General features: G+C 44.2%; 1 protein-coding gene across 2 annotated transcripts in view; it reads left to right on the forward strand.

Moving 5' to 3' along the window:
* DOT1L (DOT1 like histone lysine methyltransferase) overlaps positions 1–25,697 on the forward strand; it is a 255,913-nt gene that overhangs the window by 107,262 nt on the left and 122,954 nt on the right. For both annotated transcript variants that reach the window (XM_069216576.1, XM_069216575.1), the window contains exons 15-19: positions 1,854–1,967; positions 13,509–13,600; positions 13,906–14,007; positions 15,852–15,989; positions 16,836–16,961. In XM_069216576.1, coding sequence (XP_069072677.1) covers positions 1,854–1,967; positions 13,509–13,600; positions 13,906–14,007; positions 15,852–15,989; positions 16,836–16,961 — 572 coding nt within the window. The remainder of the gene's footprint in view (positions 1–1,853; positions 1,968–13,508; positions 13,601–13,905; positions 14,008–15,851; positions 15,990–16,835; positions 16,962–25,697) is intronic.

Consider the following 25,697-nt stretch of genomic DNA (forward strand, 5'->3'; position numbering starts at 1 on the left):
AGTTCTTCAGTGTAGACATCTTTCATATACTTGTATGCTTGAAGCGTTCAGAGCTCGGTAACAAAGTGATTCAAGCATGTGAATGTATGAAAGAGCCCACGCTGGAGAACTCCTTTCTGCTCCCATCTGGATGTGTGGGATAAAGAAGACTGCCATGAAAACCTGCCAATAATTACTCCTTCAACTCCTCTGGTGCAGCCTTCCTGGGATGTTGTAGATTGAGTTGGAATCTATGTCTAGTGGTAATATTTTTTTGGTGATTTGCAATTTAATACCTGCCGACTTTGCAAGCCGCAAGATGTCATAATTGAACTAACTTCTTTTGTTAACTCACTCTGCGGAGTATAACAGAGTTGTACAAAAATGCATAAACATGCGGAGTAACTCAGTAAGAATATTTGAACTCTTCCCTCCTAATATTAAGGAACACAGACCAACACCTTCAGTCCACTTCACTCCCATGATGCATCCTGAATTTAACATGCAGCGAATAGCTTTATTTAAAAGAAGCATTCTAAGCACTGATTTTAAGTGCCAATCTCTATGCTCTGTACAGGGTGTTGTATTACCCATTAAAACGCAAATCACGTTTTGTGACCTATCTGTTTCATACCCTCGTCTGGACAGTGAGTGCTGTCCATAGTGAGATTGGATATAGTCAAGATCCTATTGAAATGGAATTGTATGGTTTTAGGGTCTATCTGTAAATGTTTTTAAAACCTGTTTGAACCTGGTGAGGCAGCCCTTGGTAGTGTTATGAACGTTTTAGTGTGGTTGCATTATACCAGCCTTCAAGTTGATTTCTTAAATCGGATGGACGTTCTTGTTGAGCCGTGTGTTTCTGCAGCCAAGAGGGATGGAGAACCACTTTTTCTTTATGGAGTTCTTTAGAGAACCACCTGTTACTACACAAACACTACATAGTGTTTACGTGACCATCTGAGCCAAAGAAGTGTCCAAGGGTGGTATGGTGAATCCAAGGCCCTGGCTCCTGTGCGGTATTTCTAAGTTGCTGACTGTGTTGTTGCAAGTCTTTCTCTGAATTTCATTCTGGAATGTTTAGTTTCAAAAAACGTTTTGATGACTAAAGTTGAGATGCTCTGCTCTAAGTCTAGAGTTCAAGATTCAAGATGTACAGAGTTGTTGGCCACTAGATGTGTCCTGTTGTCAACTTCCATGTATGGTTGTCTAAAAGCAATTTGGTGTATCAGGTGAAAGTTGTACAAACATTTTCTTGACCATTATTATTATAAAAAATATATTTTTTTATTGTTTTTTGTATTATTATCATTATTAAACAAAAAATAGGCCCAGTTGGGCTACTTTGCAAAACAGTTCCTTAGCAGTGGAATGCTGTTTTTTCTTGACCATTATTGATGAAACGTTTTCCTATCCTTGCTTGCGCTGTCTGGTCCTCTGGGCAATTTTCATGCTGCACAGTGCCTTGATCTGCAGAGGTTGGAGCTTTATACCAGTGCCCCATTTTCTAGAATTAAAAATTAAATGTTTAATTTATAGTTGAGTTTTAGGAAAATATAAAGGTCTAGGTGTCTGATCAGTACAATCTCTGTATCTTATTCTTATCACGTGTCATTTTGGCAGTTATCTACGGCTTTTTTCCTTTTGTAATGGGCTAAATGAGAGGCAGTTTGGGGAGGGGGTAGGGAAGATTGTTTCAATTTAATTGATCTAGACACAGATTTTGCAGGTGTAATATGCATGGTAGTTAGAATTGTTACGTTTTAAAAAAAATCTAAAAATGCTGATGTCCTTTTCCCAATTCAGTGTGATTAAAGACATACCGTTTTATAGTTACTCTCTGAGTTGTAATGTATTCTTTTATTTTTTTCCAGATACACCCAAGTCACCTCAAAGTCCATCACACCAACTACCTCCAAAAGTGCAGCACCAGCCGACCAACCAGCTTTTGGTGGCTCCTACGCCTCCTGCCCTTCAGAAGCTGCTAGGTAAGAACTGTCTTTTCCGACTCGTAGGAGGATGGCAACAAAAGAGCATAATTGTTTTGATATATTTTTGCACTGAATATTTGTAACTAACACACTTAAGGGAGGGTCATTCTTGTGATTATCCACTGGTAAGCTTAAATTCACCAGAGGAAATATTAGTAGTTTGGCTGGCTGTTGGATTATGACACTTCGAGGTGAAGGGCACAATTTCAAGACTGCTTGTAGCACATGCTAAATTAAAGAGAAGGAACACGTTCGGTTTCAATAAATTGTGCACTTGGTCTCCAACCTTAAAATTAATCGATTCTTTTGCTCTACACTCTTAGAAGTGATCTACTCTATCTGTAATCTGAGTGTTCCAATATTGTAAATACATGTAGTGGTTCCTTTTTTATCTTTGGCTCTGCATTGGCAAACATTTTATTATACCGTTGCAAAAAGAATTATGGAGCTATATTTTTAACCAATTTTTGACGTGGAACTGGGCTAATTCCTTCTCTTTCATGTCTCAGATGTTCATGTTTGCAGTCTTGTTCTACATCAAACAAGGATCCAGAGACACTTTAAGATTTGGTACACATTATGTCTCTACCATACCAGCTATCCGATTTCGAGTCTCTCCTCGAGAATATAAATACATCTTGGTTTGGTCCTGCTTTTATCAGCCTAGTGATATATGCAAATTTAAATATTAAGATTAAAATTTGTGTACTTAGTGGTTGGGGGGCTAAGAGTCTGCTGTGCTGACTGGTGGTATGTCTGACGTGTGGATTGGGCTTTCGCAGGGTATATGGCGAAAAACTAGACCTAAACTTCCAAACGATGAGCAAGACTGGGCCAGGCTCTGGTAGAGAGGAGATTACTTGAAGGTGTAGAGTTGTCAGAAGGTGATGGACTGTTTATTAATTCCTTGCCTTGGGGATCTTCTAGTTGATGCAGGTTTGAGGTGCTGGGTGCATGGGCAAAGCCATACAAAATTTCTTTTCTGATGAGTAATTGGCTTGTTGTGGTGGATGATCTTTTGAGTGATGCATAAAACCACTGATGAGAACAATTTATTTTGTGTTTGGTGGGATTTAGCTTACAGTAGACTGCGGACAACCAGGATTGATTACAATCCAGCAAGGACCTGGGATTCATGGTGTCAGATTCTGACCTAAACTTTGAGATATACTGTGCAGGTTGTTTGTGTCCTAGTCGAGGGATGCATGTTATACAACCAGTAAAGCCACGTGGGCTCCATGTAGATATTAACTGACTTGGGGTAAATTATGGAGCCCCTGGAGACTTGATGTTTGGTGGGGAGGCTAGATTGTTCCAGAGAGTCTATTTGAAAATATTTGTTAAAAGGAAGGAAGAGAGGTAATTGAATACTGTCTGGAGATGCAAGTGTGGGCAGAGAGGCAATCCAAGAGGTCAAGGAGGACCTGGAGACAGAGGTCATCTTGGCCATGGATGATCTGCTGAGTTACCATTTTAGTGCTTCTTGTGGGGTGCAAACATTACTGGTACGCTAAGCATGGTTTGGGACCTCTGCAGTGCTGAGGTTAATGTACTGCTTTTTCAAAGGGCATACTATAGAAATGATGTCCTTTGTGTGTTGTGGAAGTGCAGGGAAAGGATGGTTTTAGTTAGTCCAGCCCAGTTTTGTATTTGTGTAGAGCATAGTAAGAATAACCAGTGTTCATGGTGAATGGTGAGGTGCCATTGTGGAAGGAGGAGTTGATGATGTCCAGGGAAGGGGTAATGTTTGAAGGAAGAGAGTTGGTGGCGAAGGCATGTAGGATGCCATTGTGATAAGAAGCAGCTTTGAAAGATTAGAGAATGTTGTTCAATTCATTGGTAGTGAGAGTTTTGAAGGAGCACCAGGTAGTGGCTGTGTAAAGAAGGAATGATGGGTGTCATTGTGGGGATTAGCAAGGTCAGTGTGGCATATGCTGTTGGTTGTTGATGAAAAGCGGTGTTGACATCTATGGGTAAGGCTTTGACACAGTGTTCAGCTGCTTTCTGTTGTGCTTATATTCTGTATTCAGCTTCTGACTGTTTTGGTTTAGAAGTTGGATTTGGCATGACAGGAGAGGGGGGTTGGGTTTACATGCAGCAATGAGGGCTAGATGGTATTTGGGGTTTGGTAAGGAAGTGCTAGGACTTTTTCTTGTTTCCTAATTGTGTGGTTGTTGTCGTTGGGATTTTTTTAAATGCAATTGGCTATGACATTGATCTTCTCTAAGGCCCATTTTTGGTTTATGTAAACTGAACTAATTTTGCCATACTTTGCACACACGTGGTAACTGTGGAAGGGCGTCATCTTGGGAGTGGTTAACATAAGTAAAATCCTAAAATGTTTACTCTCGTGTACACACCACGGTTGCCAATTACAGAAAGGGTGCATTGTCAGTCTGCATCAGGCAGACCTCTGAACAAATATCCGTACCTAGAGGACTGGCTAGTTGGGGCACAGTCACCAAGTTTAGAAGTAGGAAGATCAGAATGGCAAAGTGTAGAAAGTTTTTTTTTTTTTGGTGTGACTTTTATGCTGTTAGCCATTGCTCTGCCTCCTTCCCAGAACCCACCCAGCAATCCCCCGGTTTGCTTATATCTTGTTCCATCTGTATATGTAACTGGCTGGGACAGTTAACATTTAATTTGTGAATGGAGGCCTACCTGAGAGAAGAAAATTACATTGGATCAGCTTCATAAAATTGAAAGTGATTGCAGCTACTTCTAGTCCTGCCTGTGGTGCAGAAACTTCCCTAACAGTTTGAAGGAGGTAGAGGAAGGATTAGGAATAATGGAATTGCCACAGCAGACCCTTTTACTGGTTCATACGACTTAGAAAGAGGTCCACCTCTGCTTTTAGTTAATCAACATATTTAATGGTAAGGAAGGAAAAGCTTCTTCCAGTGCTTTGTGTTTAACTTGCAAGAGCTGACCTGGAAATATATCGCCCTTGCTGGATTAATTTGGGGTCAAAGACCTGTTGTTGAAGGGCATGCATATGCTGGAAGGGTTATCTGCTCTTTGCATGCTGTCCAACAAGACTGTAAATATGACGTTCTGTTGAATACTCACACAGGAGGGCCCGTGCTTGAAGGTAGGTAACCTTCTTCCCATGCTGTTGGAGTTCTTGAATATAGTCTATTGTACGTCAACCTCATGCTGTTACCATCACCAGACAATCAATAATTCAACTTAAAGAAGATACTGGGAGGCTTTATGGTCATTTGGCACATGTTGCCCGTGCTATCTACCCTCTTATTTCCTATTGTTGATTGGTGAGCATTGAATAGAACAGACCCTGACTTGTTAGTTGACATATTTGAATTTGCGCCACCATTGCACAGCATTTAAACACAGCTGAAAACATGAGTGCTTGCAAAGGTAATGTACAAAGACATTGATTTCGGAACCATGTTTTCGGATTGCTATCTCATTAAAAGCTTATTGGTAAGCCTGCGTTATCTTGCCACCAGTGCAGCCTCTAAGGATACACATTCAACTCAACTTGTGTTTTCTTCTTTTTCCCAGTTGGAGAATATAGCTTCGTGGGTCATTCTGCTGTGGGCTTTTTATTTACCCGGCTGTGCGTAAGAATCTCGCCACGTTTCTCAAGGAGATCCCACGCGCGCTGCCTGCGCCTCTGGTTCAATAACATTGTTCTGATGCGAATATGTCTGAATCATGTTATTCCTATTTTTTGTAGTCTGCTTTTCTGTAGCAGCAGCAATGTGTACCAGGGTCATTCGTGTTCTCTGCCAGCTCTCTGTGAAGGCGATTGCCCATTGGGTGAGAAGGCATTCCATTGTCCTGTGTCTGCCGTCATCTAGCAGCACTGACTGTTCATTGACAGAATCGCCTTCCAGACTGTAGAGTTTTCTAGTGTTTGCCATCAATTCGGTTATTTGGTCTCCCAACTTCAGCTCACTTTTTAAAACAAAATACTTGGTCAATTCCTGACATCTAGGCCACCTTCATGTAAGCAGAAAACATGTTTTGAAGGATAGTTCCCTTAGTTCTCTGACTCAAGCCCAAGTGTACACAGCTCCAAGATGCCTTGTTGGTGAACACTTCTATCTGGTTTCCCTGTGGCTGATTGGTCGTTTTCCCTTGGCCCATTGTCCATGTTTTCCCAGAAATGTCGAAGATGTACACTGAATTCTATTCGACATAACGTTTTTTTCACTAAAGCCCAATTCCCTGTAACAGCACATCTTGTCTCTACTACTGATGACCTACATTAGTAATTTTCAAAGTCCAAGAGTGCTTGTGCAGGAAACATCATTTCACATCATTAGTTGATGAACCTGGACATTGGGTGAGTACATGCTGGCACCACTGTACTCAAATTTGTAAAGCTAGAAGGCTCAAAGCTTCTATTGAACAAGATATTTGCAGGTCGGCTGTCTGAAATGTTGGATGCAGCTTCACGTTTGGCATTTACTAGTCAGAAGTGCCTAGAGTATGTGATTTTTTTTTTGGGAGGGGTTATGGGGGGGATGAAATGCAGGATTGCCCCTCTACGCAGCAAAAGTGGCAACTTTGGTAATGATGAGATAAGGAAATATCACTTTTGCTAGAGCTTCAAAAACCTTCCCATATCATGCACATTAGAATTAAATTATCATCCTCTTAAAGGCAAAAGGGTTTGCCACAGAAATTTAGGTAGTAAGTGAATAAGTCCATTGTGCTATGATTGGTGGTTTAAGTCGTAGTTTCATGGGAATTGGATGTTGGGCCTCGATGCCATGTGGTCACTACATGTTCCAAGGCCATTAGCAGGACTGCTGTCAAGAAAGCATAATTCTACGTTCGATGGCATCTGTCGCTGTAGATACACATGGTATGCATGAGCTCGCCATCTGGTGTTGGGTCGGAGTGTTACAAGTTGTTTTTCTTCGAAGAAGTGTTTTCGAGTCACGGGGCCGAGTGACTCCACCTTCTGTGCTCATTGCGCATGGGCGTCGACTCCATCTTCGATTGTTTTCTTTCCGCCATCGGGTTCGGACGTGTTCCTGTCGCTCCGAGTTTCGGAACGGAAAGATAGCTGAAGACGGAAGATTTTCGACGGTATCGTTGCGATCCGGTTAGAGATAGACACATACGACGACGCGTTGAACATCGAAGCGCTTCGGTGCCCTTCGGGGTAGATTTCGGCACCCCGTCGGGGCCTAGTCGGCCCGACCGCGTGGAGGACAACGCCGATGGAACGGACCCCGTTTATTCTGCCCCGAATGCCACAACAAATATCCTTATACGGACCTACACTCGGTCTGTAATCTGTGCCTGTCACCCGAGCACAGCGAAGAATCCTGTGAGGCCTGTCGGGCGTTCCGGTCCCGAAAAACTCTGCGCGACCGTCGAGCGAGAAGACTGCAGATGGCGTCCACGCCAAAAGAGCGTCGACAGTTCGAGACAGAAGAGGAACAGGAGGAATCCTTTTCCATCCAGGATTCAGACTCCGACGAGCTACACTCTACAAGAACTGTGAGTAAGACGTCGAGATCAAACCTTAAAAAAGGAAAGAAGGCCCAGGGGACGCCACTGCCAACCGGCCATGGCTCCACCCAAATTCTCGGTGACCAACAATCGGCACCGAAAAAGGCCCATTCAGTGTCGAGATCGTCCGACTCCGGTCGAGACACCGGCACGCAGCCTCCTCGAGACCGAGAGAGTGCTAAACAGAAGCATCGACACCGAGAGTTCGGTGTCGACACGGATCGACGCCGAGACAGTGGCGCCGAAGACCATAGAGGCCCAGAATTTTCGGCACAGAAAAAGAGGAAGGTTACCTCGGAGCCGAAAAAACAATCGACAGGGTTTTCGGAGCCGAAAAAAGCGACATCAGACCCTGTTTCTGGCTCCTACACTGAAGAGCATTCTATGTCTTCTCAAATGAAGAAACATAGATTTGAACAAGAACTGCAATCCACTGACGTGGATCACACGCAAAAGCGTATCTTTATTCAGCAGGGGACTGGGAAGATCAGTACCCTTCCACCTGTCAAACGAAAGAGAACGCTTCAGTTTACTCCTCAGCAACAAACAGCACAAAAGGTAACACCTCCTCCCTCGCCTCCACCTGTAACTCCGGCTTCGCCAACTTACACCCCGTCACATTCGCCAGCTCACACCGCCATGAGCCACGATGACCAAGATCAGGATGCGTGGGACTTGTACGACGCACCAGTGTCTGATAACAGCCCAGACACATACCCAACTAGGCCATCACCACCGGAAGACAGCACAGCCTACTCACAAGTGGTGGCTAGAGCAGCACTATTCCATAATGTGGAACTACACTCGGAACAAGTAGAGGATGATTTTTTATTTAACACCCTCTCCTCAACCCACAGCTCCTACCAAAGCCTGCCGATGCTCCCAGGCATGCTACGCCATGCAAAGGACATTTTCAAGGAGCCAGTTAAAAGTAGGGCAGTGACGCCTAGGGTGGACAAAAAGTATAAGGCGCCTCCTACGGACCCCGTATTCATCACCTCTCAGCTGCCACCAGACTCTGTGGTGGTAGGGGCTGCCAGAAAACGGGCAAACTCACACACTTCTGGGGATGCACCTCCCCCAGATAAAGAAAGTAGGAAGTTCGATGCAGCCGGGAAGAGGGTTGCTGTCCAAGCAGCAAACCAGTGGCGCATCGCAAATTCACAAGCGCTGCTAGCGCGATACGACAGAGCCCACTGGGATGAGATGCAGCATCTCATTGAACATCTCCCAAAAGATCTGCAAAAAAGAGCAAAACAGGTTGTTGAGGAGGGTCAAAACATTTCCAACAATCAAATACGCTCCTCCATGGATGCAGCAGACACGGCCGCAAGAACCATTAATACGTCGGTTACCATCCGTAGGCACGCATGGCTCAGAACGTCTGGATTCAAGCCAGAAATTCAGCAGGCAGTGCTTAACATGCCAGTAAACGAGAAACTTCTGTTCGGTCCGGAGGTCGACACAGCCATAGAAAAGCTCAAGAAGGACACTGACACTGCCAAGGCCATGGGCGCACTCTACTCCCCGCAGAGCAGAGGATCTTATAACACCTTCCGCAAAACACCTTTTAGAGGAGGGTTTCGGGGTCAGGCCACACAAGCTAGCACCTCACAGTCCGCACCGCCCACCTACCAGGGACAGTACAGGGGAGGTTTTCGGGGCCAGTATAGAGGGGGGCAATTTCCTAGGAATAGAGGAAGATTTCAAAGCCCCAAAACCACTACCAACAAGCAGTGACTCACACGTCACTCACCCCTCCCACACAACACCAGTGGGGGGGAGGATACATCAATATTACGAAGCATGGGACAAAATAACTACAGACACATGGGTCCTAGCAATTATCCAACATGGTTATTGCATAGAATTCATGCAATTCCCTCCAGACATACCACCAAAATCACAAAATTTATCAAAATACCATTCACAGCTTCTAGAGATAGAAGTTCAAGCACTACTGCAAAAAAATGCAATAGAATTAGTACCAAGCACACAAATAAACACAGGAGTTTATTCACTGTACTTCTTGATACCAAAAAAGGACGAAACACTGAGACCAATTCTAGACCTCAGGGTAGTAAACACATTCATCAAATCAGACCACTTTCACATGGTCACACTACAAGAAGTGTTACCATTGCTCAGAAAACACGACTACATGACAACCCTAGACCTCAAGGACGCATATTTCCATATACCAATACATCAATCACACAGGAAATATCTAAGGTTTGTATTCAAAGGAATACATTACCAATTCAAAGTATTGCCTTTTGGTTTAACAACCGCTCCAAGAGTATTCACAAAATGCCTAGCAGTAGTCGCTGCACACATCAGAAGGCAGCAAATACATGTGTTCCCGTATCTAGACGACTGGCTAATCAAAACCAGTTCGCTCACACAATGCTCAAACCACACAAATCAAGTCATACAAACCCTCTACAATCTAGGGTTCACCGTCAACTTTGCAAAATCAAACATTCTGCCAAGCAAAGTACAGCAATATCTAGGAGCCATAATAGACACGACAAAAGGAGTAGCAACGCCAACTCCACAAAGGATCCACAATTTCAACAGGGTCATTCAACACATGTCTCCAAACCAAACAATACAAGCAAGAACAATACTACAGCTCCTAGGCATGATGTCCTCATGCATAGCCATTGTCCCAAACGCAAGACTGCACATGAGGCCCTTACAACAGTGCCTAGCCTCACAGTGGTCTCAAGCACAGGGTCACCTTCTAGATCTGGTGTTGCTAGACCGCCAAACTTACCTATCGCTTCTATGGTGGAACAGTATAAATTTAAACATAGGGCGGCCTTTCCAAGACCCAGTGCCACAGTACGTAATAACAACAGATGCTTCCATGACAGGGTGGGGAGCACATCTCAATCAACACAACATAAGAGGACAATGGAACATACATCAAACAAAACTGCATATAAATCATCTAGAATTATTAGCAGTTTTTCAAGCACTAAAAGCTTTCCAACCAATCATAACCCACAAATACATCCTTGTCAAAACAGACAACATGACAACGATGTATTATCTAAACAAACAAGGAGGAACACATTCAACGCAGTTAAGCTTGTTAGCTCAACAAATATGGAAGTGGGCAATCCACCATCAAATTGGTCTAATAGCACAGTTTATTCCGGGGATCCAGAATCAGCTGGCAGACAATCTCTCTCGAGATCACCAGCAAGTCCACGAATGGGAAATCCACCCACAAATTCTGAACACCTACTTCACACTCTGGGGAACACCACAAATAGACTTATTTGCAACAAAAGAGAACGCAAAATGCCAAAACTTCGCGTCCAGATACCCACACAAGCAATCCCAAGGCAATGCCCTATGGATGAACTGGTCAGGAATATTTGCTTACGCTTTTCCTCCTCTCCCTCTCCTTCCTTACCTAGTAAACAAATTGAGTCAAAACAAACTCAAACTCATTTTAATAGCACCAACGTGGGCAAGACAACCCTGGTACACAACACTGCTAGATCTGTCTGTAGTACCACACATCAAACTGCCCAACAAACCAGATCTGTTAACGCAACACAACCAACAGATCAGACACCCGGACCCAGCATCGCTGAATCTAGCAATCTGGCTCCTGAAATCCTAGAATTCGGACACTTACAACTTAGCCAAGAGTGTATGGAAGTCATAAAGCAGGCCAGAAGGCCATCCACTAGACACTGCTACGCAAGTAAGTGGAAAAGATTTGTTTGGTACTGCCATCATAATCAGATACAACCACTAGAGGCAACTCCAAAACATATAGTAAATTACTTGCTCCATTTACAAAAAGCAAAGCTAGCCTTCTCTTCTATTAAAATACATCTTGCAGCAATATCTGCATACCTGCAAACTACATATTCAACTTCCTTGTATAGGATACCAGTTATCAAAGCATTCATAGAAGGGCTTAAAAGAATTATACCACCAAGAACACCACCTGTTCCTTCATGGAACCTAAACGTGGTTCTAACAAGACTCATGGGCCCACCTTTCGAACCCATGCACTCTTGCGGAATACAATTCCTCACCTGGAAAGTTGCCTTTCTCATCGCCATTACATCTCTAAGAAGAGTAAGTGAAATTCAAGCGTTCACAACACAAGAGCCTTTTATACAAATACATAAAAATAAGGTCGTCCTACGACCTAATCCAAAATTTTTACCAAAAGTTATTTCTCCATTCCATCTAAATCAAACGGTAGAACTACCAGTATTCTTCCCACAGCCAGATTCTGTGGCTGAAAGAGCACTACATACATTAGATGTCAAAAGAGCATTAATGTACTACATTGACAGAACGAAGAACATCAGAAAAACTAAACAGCTATTTATTGCATTCCAAAAACCTCATGCAGGTAACCCAATATCAAAACAAGGTATAGCCAGATGGATAGTTAAATGCATCCAAATCTGCTACCTTAAAGCAAAAAGACAACTGCCCATTACTCCCAGGGCACATTCAACAAGGAAAAAAGGTGCTTCAATGGCCTTTTTAGGAAACATCCCAATGCAAGAAATATGTAAGGCAGCCACTTGGTCTACGCCTCACACATTCACCAAACACTACTGTATAGATGTGCTATCCGCACAACAAGCTACAGTAGGTCAAGCTGTATTAAGAACTCTATTTCAGACAACTTCTACTCCTACAGGCTAAACCACCGCTTATGGGGAACTAACTGCTTACTAGTCTATGCATACCATGTGTATCTACAGCGACAGATGCCATCGAACTGAAAATGTCACTTACCCAGTGTACATCTGTTCGTGGCATCAGTCGCTGAGATTCACATGGACCCACCCACCTCCCCGGAAGCCTGTAGCAGTTCAGAAGTTACCTTCAATTTTGTACATTTGTATATATATTACTTAATCCTTTAATAGGTACATACTTACATTTTTCATTGCGCGGGCACTATTACTATAGTACAACTCCTACCTCACCCTCTGCGGGGAAAACAATCGAAGATGGAGTCGACGCCCATGCGCAATGAGCACAGAAGGTGGAGTCACTCGGCCCCGTGACTCGAAAACACTTCTTCGAAGAAAAACAACTTGTAACACTCCGACCCAACACCAGATGGCGAGCTCATGCATACCATGTGAATCTCAGCGACTGATGCCACGAACAGATGTACACTGGGTAAGTGACATTTTCATTTCTTCTTCCTTGATGGAGGAAAACCTGATTAGGAGGTAGTAGCATTTAGCCAGTTCTTGAAATGCGAGCCAGATAAAGCAGTGAGTGTTTCCAGTAGCCTTCATTTTACTGTGGTGATGTCCCACGTTCTGGTGACACCCACCAAGCTCATCCACACTAGCCACGTTGCCGTGCCTTAGTAAAACAAGCATACACGCTGGAACATTCAGAGGTGACACGGGGATACTTGATTGGTCTGACCTCGATCTGACTGGTTGTTCTCCAGTGTTATGAAACATAAGCCCAAGGATCCTTCGGTATTTAATTACATTTAAAAACCCCATCTTTACAGGTCAGTTATTTGTGTGCACTCACAGACCCTCCCCCACGTGCGTACTACATCTACATGTCCCCGGAGTGCCCGGTCTGGATGTCTTGGTCACAGCTGTTCATGTTTTTTTGTTTTTTTTAAGGATGGGTCAGGATATTTCTTTTTCTGTCTTTGTTTTAATACATGTTTGCCCTTTTTGCTGCCTTACACAGCCCGCCTCTGGCTTTTTTCTGTCTTGTGTGAGTTAGTCAATGATTAATCTTCCTAACAGTTAATGTCAGTCTCAAGAACCCAACTTCCTCATGGTCAATAGCCATTGACTAGGCTGCCTGAAAACTACATGTATTTTGCTTGTGGGGTATTTTCCCAGACTTCCACAGTAGTTGAACCAGCATCAATATTTCCAGCGTGGCAAACGGAAAGCAACCTGCAAGCTGCTTTCAGTTATCAGTTCTTAGTGTTGAATAAAAGAAGCCTTGTTCCCATTTTGAACCTAAACGTGTTTATTGTAACTTTTGTTTTTGTTTGTTTCCTTGTAGACTCCTTTAAAATTCAGTACATGCAGTTCATGGCTTACATGAAGACCCCTCAGTACAAAGCCAACCTGCAGCAGTTGCTGGAGCAGGAGAAGGTTAGAGACCTTTGATTTGCACTCATTTTGTTGTGTTATTTTGTGGCTGCATTGTTGCTGAAATCTGATGCTTGCTGGGAATGTTACCTACAGCTTCTGTACTGAGGACTGTTTGTATACCATGGGGCATGAAGTTAACAGTTGTAGAACATTTTCATAATCTGCTCCGTTATGCTATCTAGGCATAGAGAATTGAGCTGCACCTCCTCTCGAAGTAGGAAGTTCAAATTGAAGTTCTCGAGGTCTTTGAGATGCTTCCTTCACCCAAAATTTCAGTTAATAATGTAATGAGTTTTCTTTCTTAGGAAAAGAATACTCAGTTACTGGGCACGGCGCAGCAGCTATTCAACCACTGCCAGGTACAGAAGGAGGAGATCAAGCGACTGTTTCAGCAGAAATTGGATGAGGTAAACTAACAGATCTATTGGTTTGGCCTCGCCTTACCATTGCTTTTTTGGAATAAATGTTTTTTATTGGTATTTCATATACGTTTGTCAAAGATTTGTTCAACAGACCTAAAACAAACAAATTAACTTATAAAGTATTAAAGTTCTCTGCCTTTTCTTAAAAAATAAATAAAAAAAAAGAAACATGATAATGTGCATAAGCATATATTGGAACAACACAAATCTATATTCATCCAGTGTTTACATCCCGATTGGAACAAATTGAAATAAAAAACAATTCTTTACCCATACAGAGATGTTTTTATTGATGCGTTGTGGTTAATACTTTTCTTTCTCGGGTGACACTATCATTCATTGGTTCTACTCACCAGTTTTTAAGCATACTTTATTAAGTCCCTCTTTAGGCTAGTCTTGGATAAATTCAGTTTTTCTTAAGAATTCTTTCTTTCATCAGAAATAGTGACTTGGTCTCAGTTGATTCACACGAACCCTCCTGTGTTTCTTTAGCTTTTTGAAATAATCCTTGATCAATGAAAACAGTAAAGTACTGTGTTTAAACCTGCGCACAATGGGAGGGAGTCCCTTAACAAGGATCATTGTTTGCATTTGAGTAATGTTTTAGGAAGATTTTTATATAATCATCCGGATAAATGGGATAGTTGAAGGATACATGAAGTAGATCATTGCCCATCTGAGATGATCACAGCAGGTGCATTAAATGTAGAATCAGTTCTTGCCTCACAGCCACAGGGCAATATCTTCAGATCACTCACTGTTCATGCCTTCTGAGCAGAGTAGTACGGAGCAGTACAGCAGAGCGCTCCAGCTGAAATGCCTTTGTCCAGCCGTGATGTGACTTCCTATAGTGTAGCAGGGCTCCCTAATACTTTTTGAGTTTAAAGTGGGCTTTATTCACATTATTTTGTATTATTTTAGGATTTTCGTTTCTGCTATTCTTTACTTTTTTCAGGCATTTAAGAAAGCATCTTTTTGTTTCCTGGACTTTATCTTCAGTTATGTCTAGTCTGTTCAACAAAAGCCACATTTTCATAAAGTTTTAATTGTTTAAAACGCAATGCTCCATTTTTTGAGGCTGCAGTGATGTTGGTCATAAGTATCTAATGAGTTCCTGAAACTCCTGAGTTTCAAGGGGGTTGCCTCTTCCGGCGCAGCCCATCTTGGCAATAGGCCTTTATACAGGAGTTGATGTTATGTGAAAAAGTAACAGAGCAGTGTATGGTTGGTTGTGAGCAATCCTGGAAGTGAAGACGCAGGCTAGGTTGGTTTAAACATATTATTTTAGGTGTGTTTCAGCTCAGTGTGACCCCTAGTCTAGTCAATATCTGGCTTCAGAAAGTATTGGATACCATTATATGTGCTTAAACTAAAAAAAAAAAAAAAAAAGTTCACAAAGATTTGTGAAAGTGGTGCTCCCTTCAACTTCTGTTTTGTCAGAGGTTGATAGACTGTTATACCGCAGGTGTTTTAGAGGCCCTCTGTACATTTTACAAGGGCCTCCAGCATTAGGCATTTTCTTGTGATTCTCATGTTTATTGACTGGAGGATACTATGCTGACTTCCCTTACCAATCTTTTTAAAAAAATAAAAAATTTTAAAGAAAGAAAAAAAAAAAAACTGCCAGCTTAAGCAGATGATTCTTCTCATTCTGTAAATGGTCCAGAGCCTGAATACTGAATCCCCCCCTCACCCCCTGCCCCCAGTCCCCTGAGAAACCGTTCTGCCACTTTTATATTTTTCTCATCATTCTGTTTTGTGAGGCTATGAAATGTAATCCTGTGCATTCCTGAGTCTCTCTTCATGTAAACTCATTGTTTCGTCCCTAGCTGGGAGTGAAGGCTGTAACATACAGTGACCTGATTCAGGCCCAAAAGGAGATCACTCTACATAATCAGCAGCTAAAGGAGCAGGCAAGGCAGCTAGAGAAGGACAACGATGCTCTCAAAAATCAGAGCTTACAGCTGGTGAGTACACCTCTGTGAATTGACTATCCCATCACTGTTCTGCATCAGTGCGTATTGTTATAAATTATCATGTTAAGTGAGTCTTTAGAAAAATCTCAATTTTACTCCTAGTATTTTGTTTGCTTTTCACCACTATGCCCTTCACTCGCTTTTTAGTCAAAATTTGGATACCTTATTTCTTCCTTAGCAGCCCAATACCCAAGATTTCGTACACTAGATGGTAGGAGAGTACCCCCAGTTGTGAACAGAAGCCCAAACACTGGTCAGACCAAGAATAAAAAGGCCCATCTCAAAATCTACCTAGGCAACTTCGGGTGATGCCTCACCCTCCTCCCAGACTCCATGACACCCCACCCCTTAAGATAGACAGGTGTCAGAGCTAGGCCTTCGCCGTCCTGATGCTCACTCTTCCTCAGAAGCTGATATCTCTGTACTCCTAGAAGCCTGAGCATATGGGGAAATAAAGTGGAGATTACAATCACATACAGCTTTACCATCCACCATCCCCCTCTATAGTAGATACCAAAACCTTAATCCTGCTTCATTCTGATTCCTATCGCTCTCTTTTTAACGTGTTGTCAGTATTTACTTTCTCAGATGTTTAACAAGACCATTTTGTCTCTTGGCTGGTGGATTGCCTGCACCCGCGTTTTTCTGTGTTCTACCCTTGCCCTTCTTTATTGCTCACATATGAATAATGAGGGGCTGATGCTTAAGATTCCTATTCTATAGTGATAATTGTTTCTGCTGCTCTAAACGTTCGCACTTTTGACCTGCCTCTTTTTTAAAGCTTTCTCAAGGTTTCCATTCCTCTTATATCAAACCTTTTGATTTCTCTGTATACAGCTAAAGGCTCGCTGTGAGGAGCTGAGGATAGACTGGCCAACTTTGTCCATGGAGAAGTTACAGCACGAGAAAAAACTTCTCTCTGGCCAGATATCTGAGAAGCAGAAGCATTGCTTAGAGCTGCAGGTGAATATGAACAAGGAAACTAAATTTTGTCATGAACTGCATAAAAGTCTGTGTTGTTTGAGCAAATCACTATTGGTAATTAATAGCAGTAAATGGTAGAGAGGAGCAGAGCTCGCTCCTCATGAAATGAATGATAGATGGAATGGTGGACTGGCAGAAAATGAGTGAGTCAAGGAGTAAAGAGAGGAAATAACTGCCAGGGACTGAAGGTATAAGGAACAGAGCAAAACATAGACTGAGAGAATAAAGGTTGGAGAGAACTAAGAATAAATGGCTGCCGGGGTAAAAGGCGGAGTCCGGTAAAGAAATTACAGGGTCTAAGCCAGCGGATGTTGCAGTGAGTTGATGATCAGCTGCTCGCCAGTTTGCTCAGCCTTTTACTCCTGTGGTCGCTAAATTGAGTATCACTTCATTGTATTATAGTCAGATCTAATATTTAAAGTACTTTAAAGATTGTGAAAATTAGAAGATTGTGATGTGGAGCTCTAAATGAATACCATTATCTTGGAGAGATAGGACATCAGTAAGAATTTAGGAGGGTGGTGAACCTCTTTGCAAACTATATCAAGAGGCTGCCCTACAGTGCCTGGTAATACCATATGGTGAGCAGCAAATGGATCCAATAGGACAAACTGTCTGCTTTCCATAAATCTCAAGTGTTTCTACTATGTGCGGAGCTAGCCAAAGTGGCACTGACTGGCATCTCGTCTCAGCATGTACTGTTTCTGTTGGGTACTTTTAATCGCAGATTAAAGTTTCCCTTCTTTCAGGTGCCAGGCTGGAACAGAAAATGTTTTATCATTTTCCCCAGTGTGCCAATAGTTTTGGCTATTGGATTCAATGGCAACCTCATCCTGCCTCCCGAAGTGAGAATGCAGAATCCTATAAACTTATCACCCCTGCACGCTGACATCCATTCCTTTCTTGTTTGCACCATTCAAAGCCGATCTGGTTGCTCTCCTCCCTGACCTTTTGTCGGGTCTTCTCCCTGTGCCAAACCGTTTTTTTGTGTCCATTTATTAGGGATACATCTTCCCTGTAGTCCTCAGTCTTCAAGCTGTGCCACAGCTATAGATGTCTGCTGTGGACCTGTAAGACACTTGCTTTTTGTGTTTAGGGTACAAGCATGATTCAAAGTCATACTTCAAATGCTTCCTGCTGCACCTAAATCCCATTAGCATGTACGAGATGACGTATGTTGCTGAGCTCTGTAAACGAGGCCAGTAGTGCTTCTAGTCTTTGCACAAGAAGTGTAGTCTGGAGACTTCTCCCGCACCTCAGTTCTTTTGCCACAGGTCCATTCTGGCAGTTTGAGCACTGGTTCTAGAGAGGCCAGTTCTCTTCCAGGGGATCCTCATCAATAGTCATAAACATTGAATATTCCCGCCCTTGTGCGGGGACCCGGGAGCATATATAAAATACACACATATTATACATGTGTAAAACAGCAATGCAGGCTATAATGTTAAAACAGGCTAAAATGCTTTATTTCTATGAAGTTTTTTTTTTTTTTTTTTTTTATATTATAAAATTACAATAGAGAATAAATATCTACGCAAGCCCCCAAAACTGGGCTTAGGGAAGCAAACAGCAGTAAACTCTAGAGAAAAAGAGAAAAAAACTGCATTGAAAAACAATGGAGCATTCTTAGCCAATAGGCTGCATGCAGGTTAACACAGGAGAACCATAAAAACTTTGGCACCGTGCCTTTCAGACCCTAAGCACCTCCAGTATCCCACCATGCCTCAGGGGTTAAGGAAAGGTGACAGTTGGTTCACAGTTAGGTCAGTTCTTTTTTCCGGCTTCTTCTGAGAGGATCCTGGAGCATTGAGCTCTCAGTTTTTCTGAGTTTTCCTCAGAAAAATTCTTTAAAAAAGCGTTTTTCACTTTTCATTCGACAAATAACATCTTTGTCTGAGCTAGGCAGTTTTTTCCTGACAGAAAAATGCCTTCACTTTTTGTCAAATGCCCTGCTTGTGGGAAGAAGAAGGCCCAGTCAGATCCCCACTCTCTGTGTATAGTGTGCCTGCCTCAGAGTCACTGCCCTGACACTTGTAAGTACTGCAAGAACATGTCTAAGAGGACTCTGAAAGACAGAGAGAAGATCCGGCTACATGGGCTTCAGGAGAGGCAAAGAACATCGTCCTCCTCACTTCCCAGACAACCAGAAGGCCATTCTCAGGAGAGAATGGCTCGGTCGACGTCAGCAGGTAGGAAAGTACCTGTTTGTTCACCGTCGACGTCGTCGCTACCACCGTCTCACCGGCATAGATCGCCGTCGACAGCGACACACCCGACGTCGAAGGAAACGGCGTCGAGGGAACATCATCGCAGGGGCAGGTCTCCGTCGACAGCAGCTCGCCGATCGACGTCGAGCCATCGCCGGCGTGCCCGGTCGCCGCCAAAGGCTGTGCTCCCCCCGACGTCAGGACACACGACGTCGAAAACAACACGGCATGAGACACATCCGCCGTCGACCTCCCACCGCTCCACGTCGAGGCACACGACGGCGAGCAGGTCGAGGTCCAAGGATCGCCGTTCGACGTCAAGGCACTCAACGTCGAGGCACTCGACGTCAAGGCAAGAGCAACCGACTGGGCGCCCTTCGACGTCGACACAGCCATCGACGTCGACGCAGGTTTTACCTGTCCCACAGGGAGCAGAACATCGCCCCACGCCAGACAAGGCCGCGCCATCTCCAGTGGTCTCCATACCGAGCGACTCTTCTCGGTCAAGAGCGGCATCATCTGGGCATGTCTCGCCCACCAATCTATCTCCGAGATGGCTGGAGAGCCTTAACAGACCAGCGGCCTCCCCAGATTCGCAATATTCGCGAATGTATTCGCCTACTGCCTCCCTGCCAAGAACGCCATCACCGACAGCCAGGGCAGAACGGGCTCGTTCTGCTCCTCGCCAATCGGCCGCGAGGCCTAGGCGCTCTGCTACAGCGTCTCGCAGCAGGTCTCGTTCTCAACGAAGATCCAGGTCTCGTTCAAGAAGATCACCCTCTTGGTCTTCATCAGGTTCATCTGTGGGGCGTTACTCACCCACCCTAACAGATTCACCACCTGCTAGAGTCTCACCGGTGGATGACATTACCACGTTTAACGAGGTGCTGCTAAGAGGAGCGCAGAAACTCAACATAGAGGTTCCAGAGCCATCTACCTCCTCATCAGTCATCTTTGAGACTCTGCAACAGAGATCAGCATCAAAAAAGCTGCTGCCTCTAGTGCCTGGTTTGTTGCAGCCAACCATGGACACTTTTCTGGCCCCAGCCTCGCTTAAATCTGCCCCGGCTAGGCTTCTCAAAAAATACAAGGCTCCCGAACAGGACCCTTTGTTCCTCAGGAAGGATCCTCCACCGGACTCGGTTATAATAGCTGCCGCCCGAAAAACCCACTCGGTGGCATCTTCATCCACGGTACCCCCTGGGGAGAAAGATATGCGGGACGGCGGCTTCGGCAATGAAAGTCTCCAGTGCGTCTGCGCTCCTGGGCAAGTATGATCGTTCTCTGTGGGACTCGCTCAGTAGATTCACAGAAAAATTGCCCAGAGAGGACAGACAAGATTTCCAGGAGATACTGCAAGAAGGATGCCTGGTATCCAACCAGGTTATCAGCGTGGCAGCAGATGGGGCGGATTTAGCTGCTCATGGATACGCACATGGAATCTGTGCAAGGAGATCTTCCTGGCTGAGACTCACTGGTTTGAAACAGGAAGCACAACAACGCATCCTGAATCTCCCATTCGCCGGGAGCTCTCTATTCGGTGCCCATGCAGACGAAGAAATGGCCCGCATGAAGACCGAGGTGGATACCATGAGGGCAGTGGGCCTGGAAAGAAAGAAAGATTTCAGGCGGAGGTACAGGCCGTATGACAGGCGCCCTTTCCAGCAGAGGGTTCAAACCCCTCATTGTTCTCAAAGGTCACAGCAACGACAGGGACACCCTCTTTTTCAACGGAGAAACACAAGGGAGCGAGGGTCAAGTAGACCTCAACAGTCCACTCTGAAAGCACCCACCAAGCAATGAAATCTCGCTTCCCTCGACACTGTACACCACTCCGGTGGGGGGAAGTATTACAGCTTATCTTCGCGAGTGGCACTCTATCACAAGAGACAAATGGGTGCTCAATATTGTCGAACATGGCTATTCTCTTCTTTTCAAACAGCCTCCACCACGCTTGCCACCAACCAAAGACAATCCATCTCATCTCAGCTTGCTACGCAAGGAGGCTCTCGCCCTCCTAAAAAAGAATGCCATAGAAAAGGTTCCACCTGCACACAGAGGACAGGGGGTCTACTCCCGTTACTTTCTGGTGGCGAAGAAGGGTCGAGAGGGCGTTTTCAGGCCAATTCTGGACCTACGGCTGCTGAACAAATACATAAGCAGAAGTTCAGGATGCTAGCGCTTCACCAGATTTTCCCTCAACTACATCAGGGAGACTGGATGTGCTCCATCGACCTGCAGGATGCGTACTTTCACATCCCAATAGCTCCCAAACATCGAAAATTCCTGCGCTTCAGAGTAGCATTACAGCATTACCAGTTCAGAGTTCTACCCTTTGGCCTGAAATCTGCCCCAAGAGTTTTCTCGAAATGTATGGCAGTGGTGGCGGCGCATCTTCGAAAACAAAGGATATACATATATCCATACCTAGACGACTGGCTACTGAAGGCTTCTTCTCCGGAGCAGGCGAGAAGCCATCGGGACATTGTACTCGGAGTTTGCGAAGCTCTAGGTCTTCAGGTCAATTACCAAAAGTCAACCTTGATTCCAACACAGAATCTTCACTACCTGGGAGCTATCATAAACACAGAACTCCAAAAAGTGTATCCTTCGGAGGAACGACTATCCTCAATAGGCAGGAAGTGTCAGGACCTGTTGAGAGCCAACGCACCTACGGCACGTCAGGTGACATCGCTGCTGGGCTCCATGGCATCATGCATTTTTATTGTCCCAAATGCCAGACTCCACATGAGACCCCTCCAAGAGGCATTGGAGACCAACTGGAGCCAAAGAACAGGTCGCTGGGAGGACACAGTGCAGCTACCGGCGGTAGCACTTCAGTCATTGAGATGGTGGATGCACAGACCTCACCTGTCAGTGGGTGCTCCGTTTCACCAGGTGCTTCCATCCGACACCCTAGTAACGGATGCGTCTCTGCAGGGATGGGGGGCTCATCTGGGTCCTTTTCGAGCGCAAGGTCTGTGGTCAGACAAGGAAAAGCAGTACCACATCAATCTGCTAGAACTCAGAGCGGTCCATCTGGCTCTCAAGTCTTTCATACCACTAATTCAGGGGAAAACGCTCTTAATACAGACGGACAATACAACCACGATGTATTACTTGAACAAACAAGGGGGAACGAGATCCCTACCCCTATCGCGAGAGTCCCAAGCGATATGGCATTGGCTCCTGGCCAGAGGAATGTCAATTACAGCGGTTCACCTGCCAGGTCAGCAGAACGTGGAAGCAGATTTTCTGAGCAGACACCTAGAGGACGCTCACGATTGGGTCCTACACGGCGAAGTCGCAGAATACATCTTCGCGCAATGGGGTCGGCCTCAACTGGATCTCTTCGCAAACGAAGTAAACAAGAAATGCCCAGACTTCGCATCCAGGTTCTACCGTCCGGGATCTCGAGGGAATGCCCTGTTGATCGACTGGTCAGGGATATTTCTCTACGCTTTTCCGCCGATTCCCCTCATTCCGGCAGTGATCAGCAAACTTTACAGATCCAGGACCAGAATGATTCTTATAGCGCCACAATGGCCCCGTCAATTCTGGTACACAGATCTCCTCAACCTGTCGGAAAAACCTCACAGGAGGCTGCCGTGCAGACCGGATCTTCTGAGCAGAATGGAGGGCAGAATTCTACATCCCAACCTACCCTCTCTGAGCTTAACAGCATGGCTCCTGAATTCCTGCAGTATGGGCACCTAGGGCTCTCACAGGAGTGCATGAACATCTTGAAAGAGTCCAAACGGCCTTCCACGCGGCGTTCTTACGCTTTTAAGTGGAAGAGATTCTACATATGGTGCTGTCAGCAAGGTCATAATCCCATACGGGCGCAGGAGGATGTCATACTGTCCTATTTGCTTCATCTAGCGAAGTCCGGTCTGCAGGTATCGTCTATTAAGGTACATTTGTCTGCTATTACAGCCTATCGCAAGTCACCTTCTCAGGAATCCTTCTTTACGAAACCTGTAGTCAAGGATTTCTTAGAAGGTTTGAAGAAAGTTTTTCCGCCCATTCGGAGACCTTCTCCTCCATGGGAACTGAACGTAGTCTTGGCAAAACTTATGGGCCCTCCTTTTGAGCCTATACATAAGGCCTCTTTACAACACCTTACGTGGAAGACGGCCTTTCTAGTGGCCATTACTTCAGCGAGGAGGGTCAGCGAAATCCAGGCTTTGTCTTCCAAAGAACCGTACACAGTTTTTCATGACAATAGAGTGGTTCTGCGAACTCACCCATCTTTCCTTCCGAAGGTGGTGTCAGAATTCCATATCAATCAGACTATATCTTTACCGACTTTCTTTCCCAATCCGGAGACTCCGGCAGAGAAAGCATTGCACTCCTTAGACTTGAAAAGAGTGCTAAAATTTTATCTGGATAAGACAAAATCGATTAGACACTCTAACCGCTTGTTTGTAAATTATGGTCATTTGAGGACAGGAGAGGCAGCATCTAAACGAACGATATCAAGATGGATAGTTTCTTGTATTGTTACTACTTACCAGCTAGCTAATAAACAATTACTAGCGAGGCCTAAAGCGCATTCCACAAGGGGAAAAGCGGCTACTGCTGCCCTCCTTAACAATGTTCCAATATCTGAGATTTGTAAGGCTGCTACATGGAAGTCTGTGCATACGTTTACTAGACATTACTGTTTAGACTCAGATGCAAGAGCGGATGCCCAAGTGGGGCAGGCCTCTCTGAGAAATTTATTTGCATAATACGTATCTATTCCTGCACTTCTATCGGACAGTCCGCAGGGTTTAGGGATGGGCTTGCTAATCTATTCAATGTTTATGACTATTGATGAGGATCCCCTGGAAGAGAAGGATAAGTTACTTACCTGTAAATCCTAGTTCTCTTCCAGGGGTATCCTCATCAAAGTCATAAACAACCCACCCTCCTCCCAGGACGCACGTCTCCAAGAAGTGCAGGACAGACTGTATTTTGAATCAGTTACACAGATTGTCACCGTAAAAAGAACTGACCTAACTGTGAACCAACTGTCACCTTTCCTTAACCCCTGAGGCATGGTGGGATACTGGAGGTGCTCAGGGTCTGAAAGGCACGGTGCCAAAGTTTTTATGGTTCTCCTGTGTTAACCTGCATGCAGCCTATTGGCTAAGAATGCTCCATTGTTTTTCAATGCAGTTTTTTTCTCTTTTTCTCTAGAGTTTACTGCTGTTTGCTTCCCTAAGCCCAGTTTTGGGGGCTTGCGTAGATATTTATTCTCTATTGTAATTTTATAATATTAAAAAAAAAAAAAAAAAAAACTTCATAGAAATAAAGCATTTTAGCCTGTTTTAACATTATAGCCTGCATTGCTGTTTTACACATGTATAATATGTGTGTATTTTATATATGCTCCGGGGTCCCCGCACAAGGGCGGGAATATTCAATGTTTATGACTTTGATGAGGATACCCCTGGAAGAGAACTAGGATTTACAGGTAAGTAACTTATCCTTACGGATCAGAAGCAAATATCAGTCTTTGATCTAGAGCTGAGTCCTGTTAGATCTCGGCCAGTGTATCTTTATGAAATGACTATTGTATAGCCAGTGATTGTGGGAAAATTCTCTGACAGTGACTGACTCTACACATCTGGCGGCCGTGTTTGATTCAGCTGCAATACAAGACCTTTAGAATATTTCTCATGAGTAAGAGGCATAGAATTTGTTGCCCTGTGACTGTACGGATGCCAGATTCAGAGCTGTAGAGGAAAGAGCCTTATTTGCAGTGATTGTCTATAGAACCAGAGATGTGTTGGAACTGCAGTTGTCAACTGTGGAAAGTAAGGCAAATCCGCTTACTACATATAGAAATCTTGCAAACCTGGTCCTTCAACTTCAGACCCTTTGTTGCTGTTCAATGAAGCCTTGATTTCATGGTCTTCAGCATCATCTTCTGTTTTCCTAGGTAAGTAATTCCATTGCTAGACACCATAGGCGTGCTCCGGGTAGCCTGGCCTTTTTTATGTCACCCCACGCCAGAAATCATTGTAGTTTGGCTGTCAGCAGCTGTTGGTGTATGTGAGCAATCATTTAAAAGTTTCTCTATCCGGTCTGGAGTTTGGGGAAATTTAAAAGGTGTGGAATCTGCTATTAGAGTACCCACGTGAAGGTGTTACAGAAAAGTAACTTGTTCTGCATCTCTGTAGTAATCATGTCTAGTACACTGGATGTGTGTGGGAGCTTAGAGAAAGGATCAGAATTGTACAGATTTGTTTGGTTTGCCTTTAATGTTGTTTTGTTTTCGTGTTAACAAATACAGGATGGAATAGCCTTTCTAATAGAAGGGCTGTGCATAAAAACAAGAATGGTATCTAAGAACACAGTGTGTTTTGTTGTGATTAATGGGGAAGGGGGTACATATAAAAATGGTGCATTAAAGAGGAATTTAAGGTTTTACACATGCTATGGTCAAATATTGTTGCATTTGGAATTGATTGAGTATTAGAGGTTTAGGTAAAGACCTTTTTCTATTAATTTCTGATGC

This window comes from Pleurodeles waltl, chromosome 12 (genome assembly GCF_031143425.1).
Source record: "Pleurodeles waltl isolate 20211129_DDA chromosome 12, aPleWal1.hap1.20221129, whole genome shotgun sequence".
NCBI lineage: Eukaryota > Metazoa > Chordata > Amphibia > Caudata > Salamandridae > Pleurodeles > Pleurodeles waltl.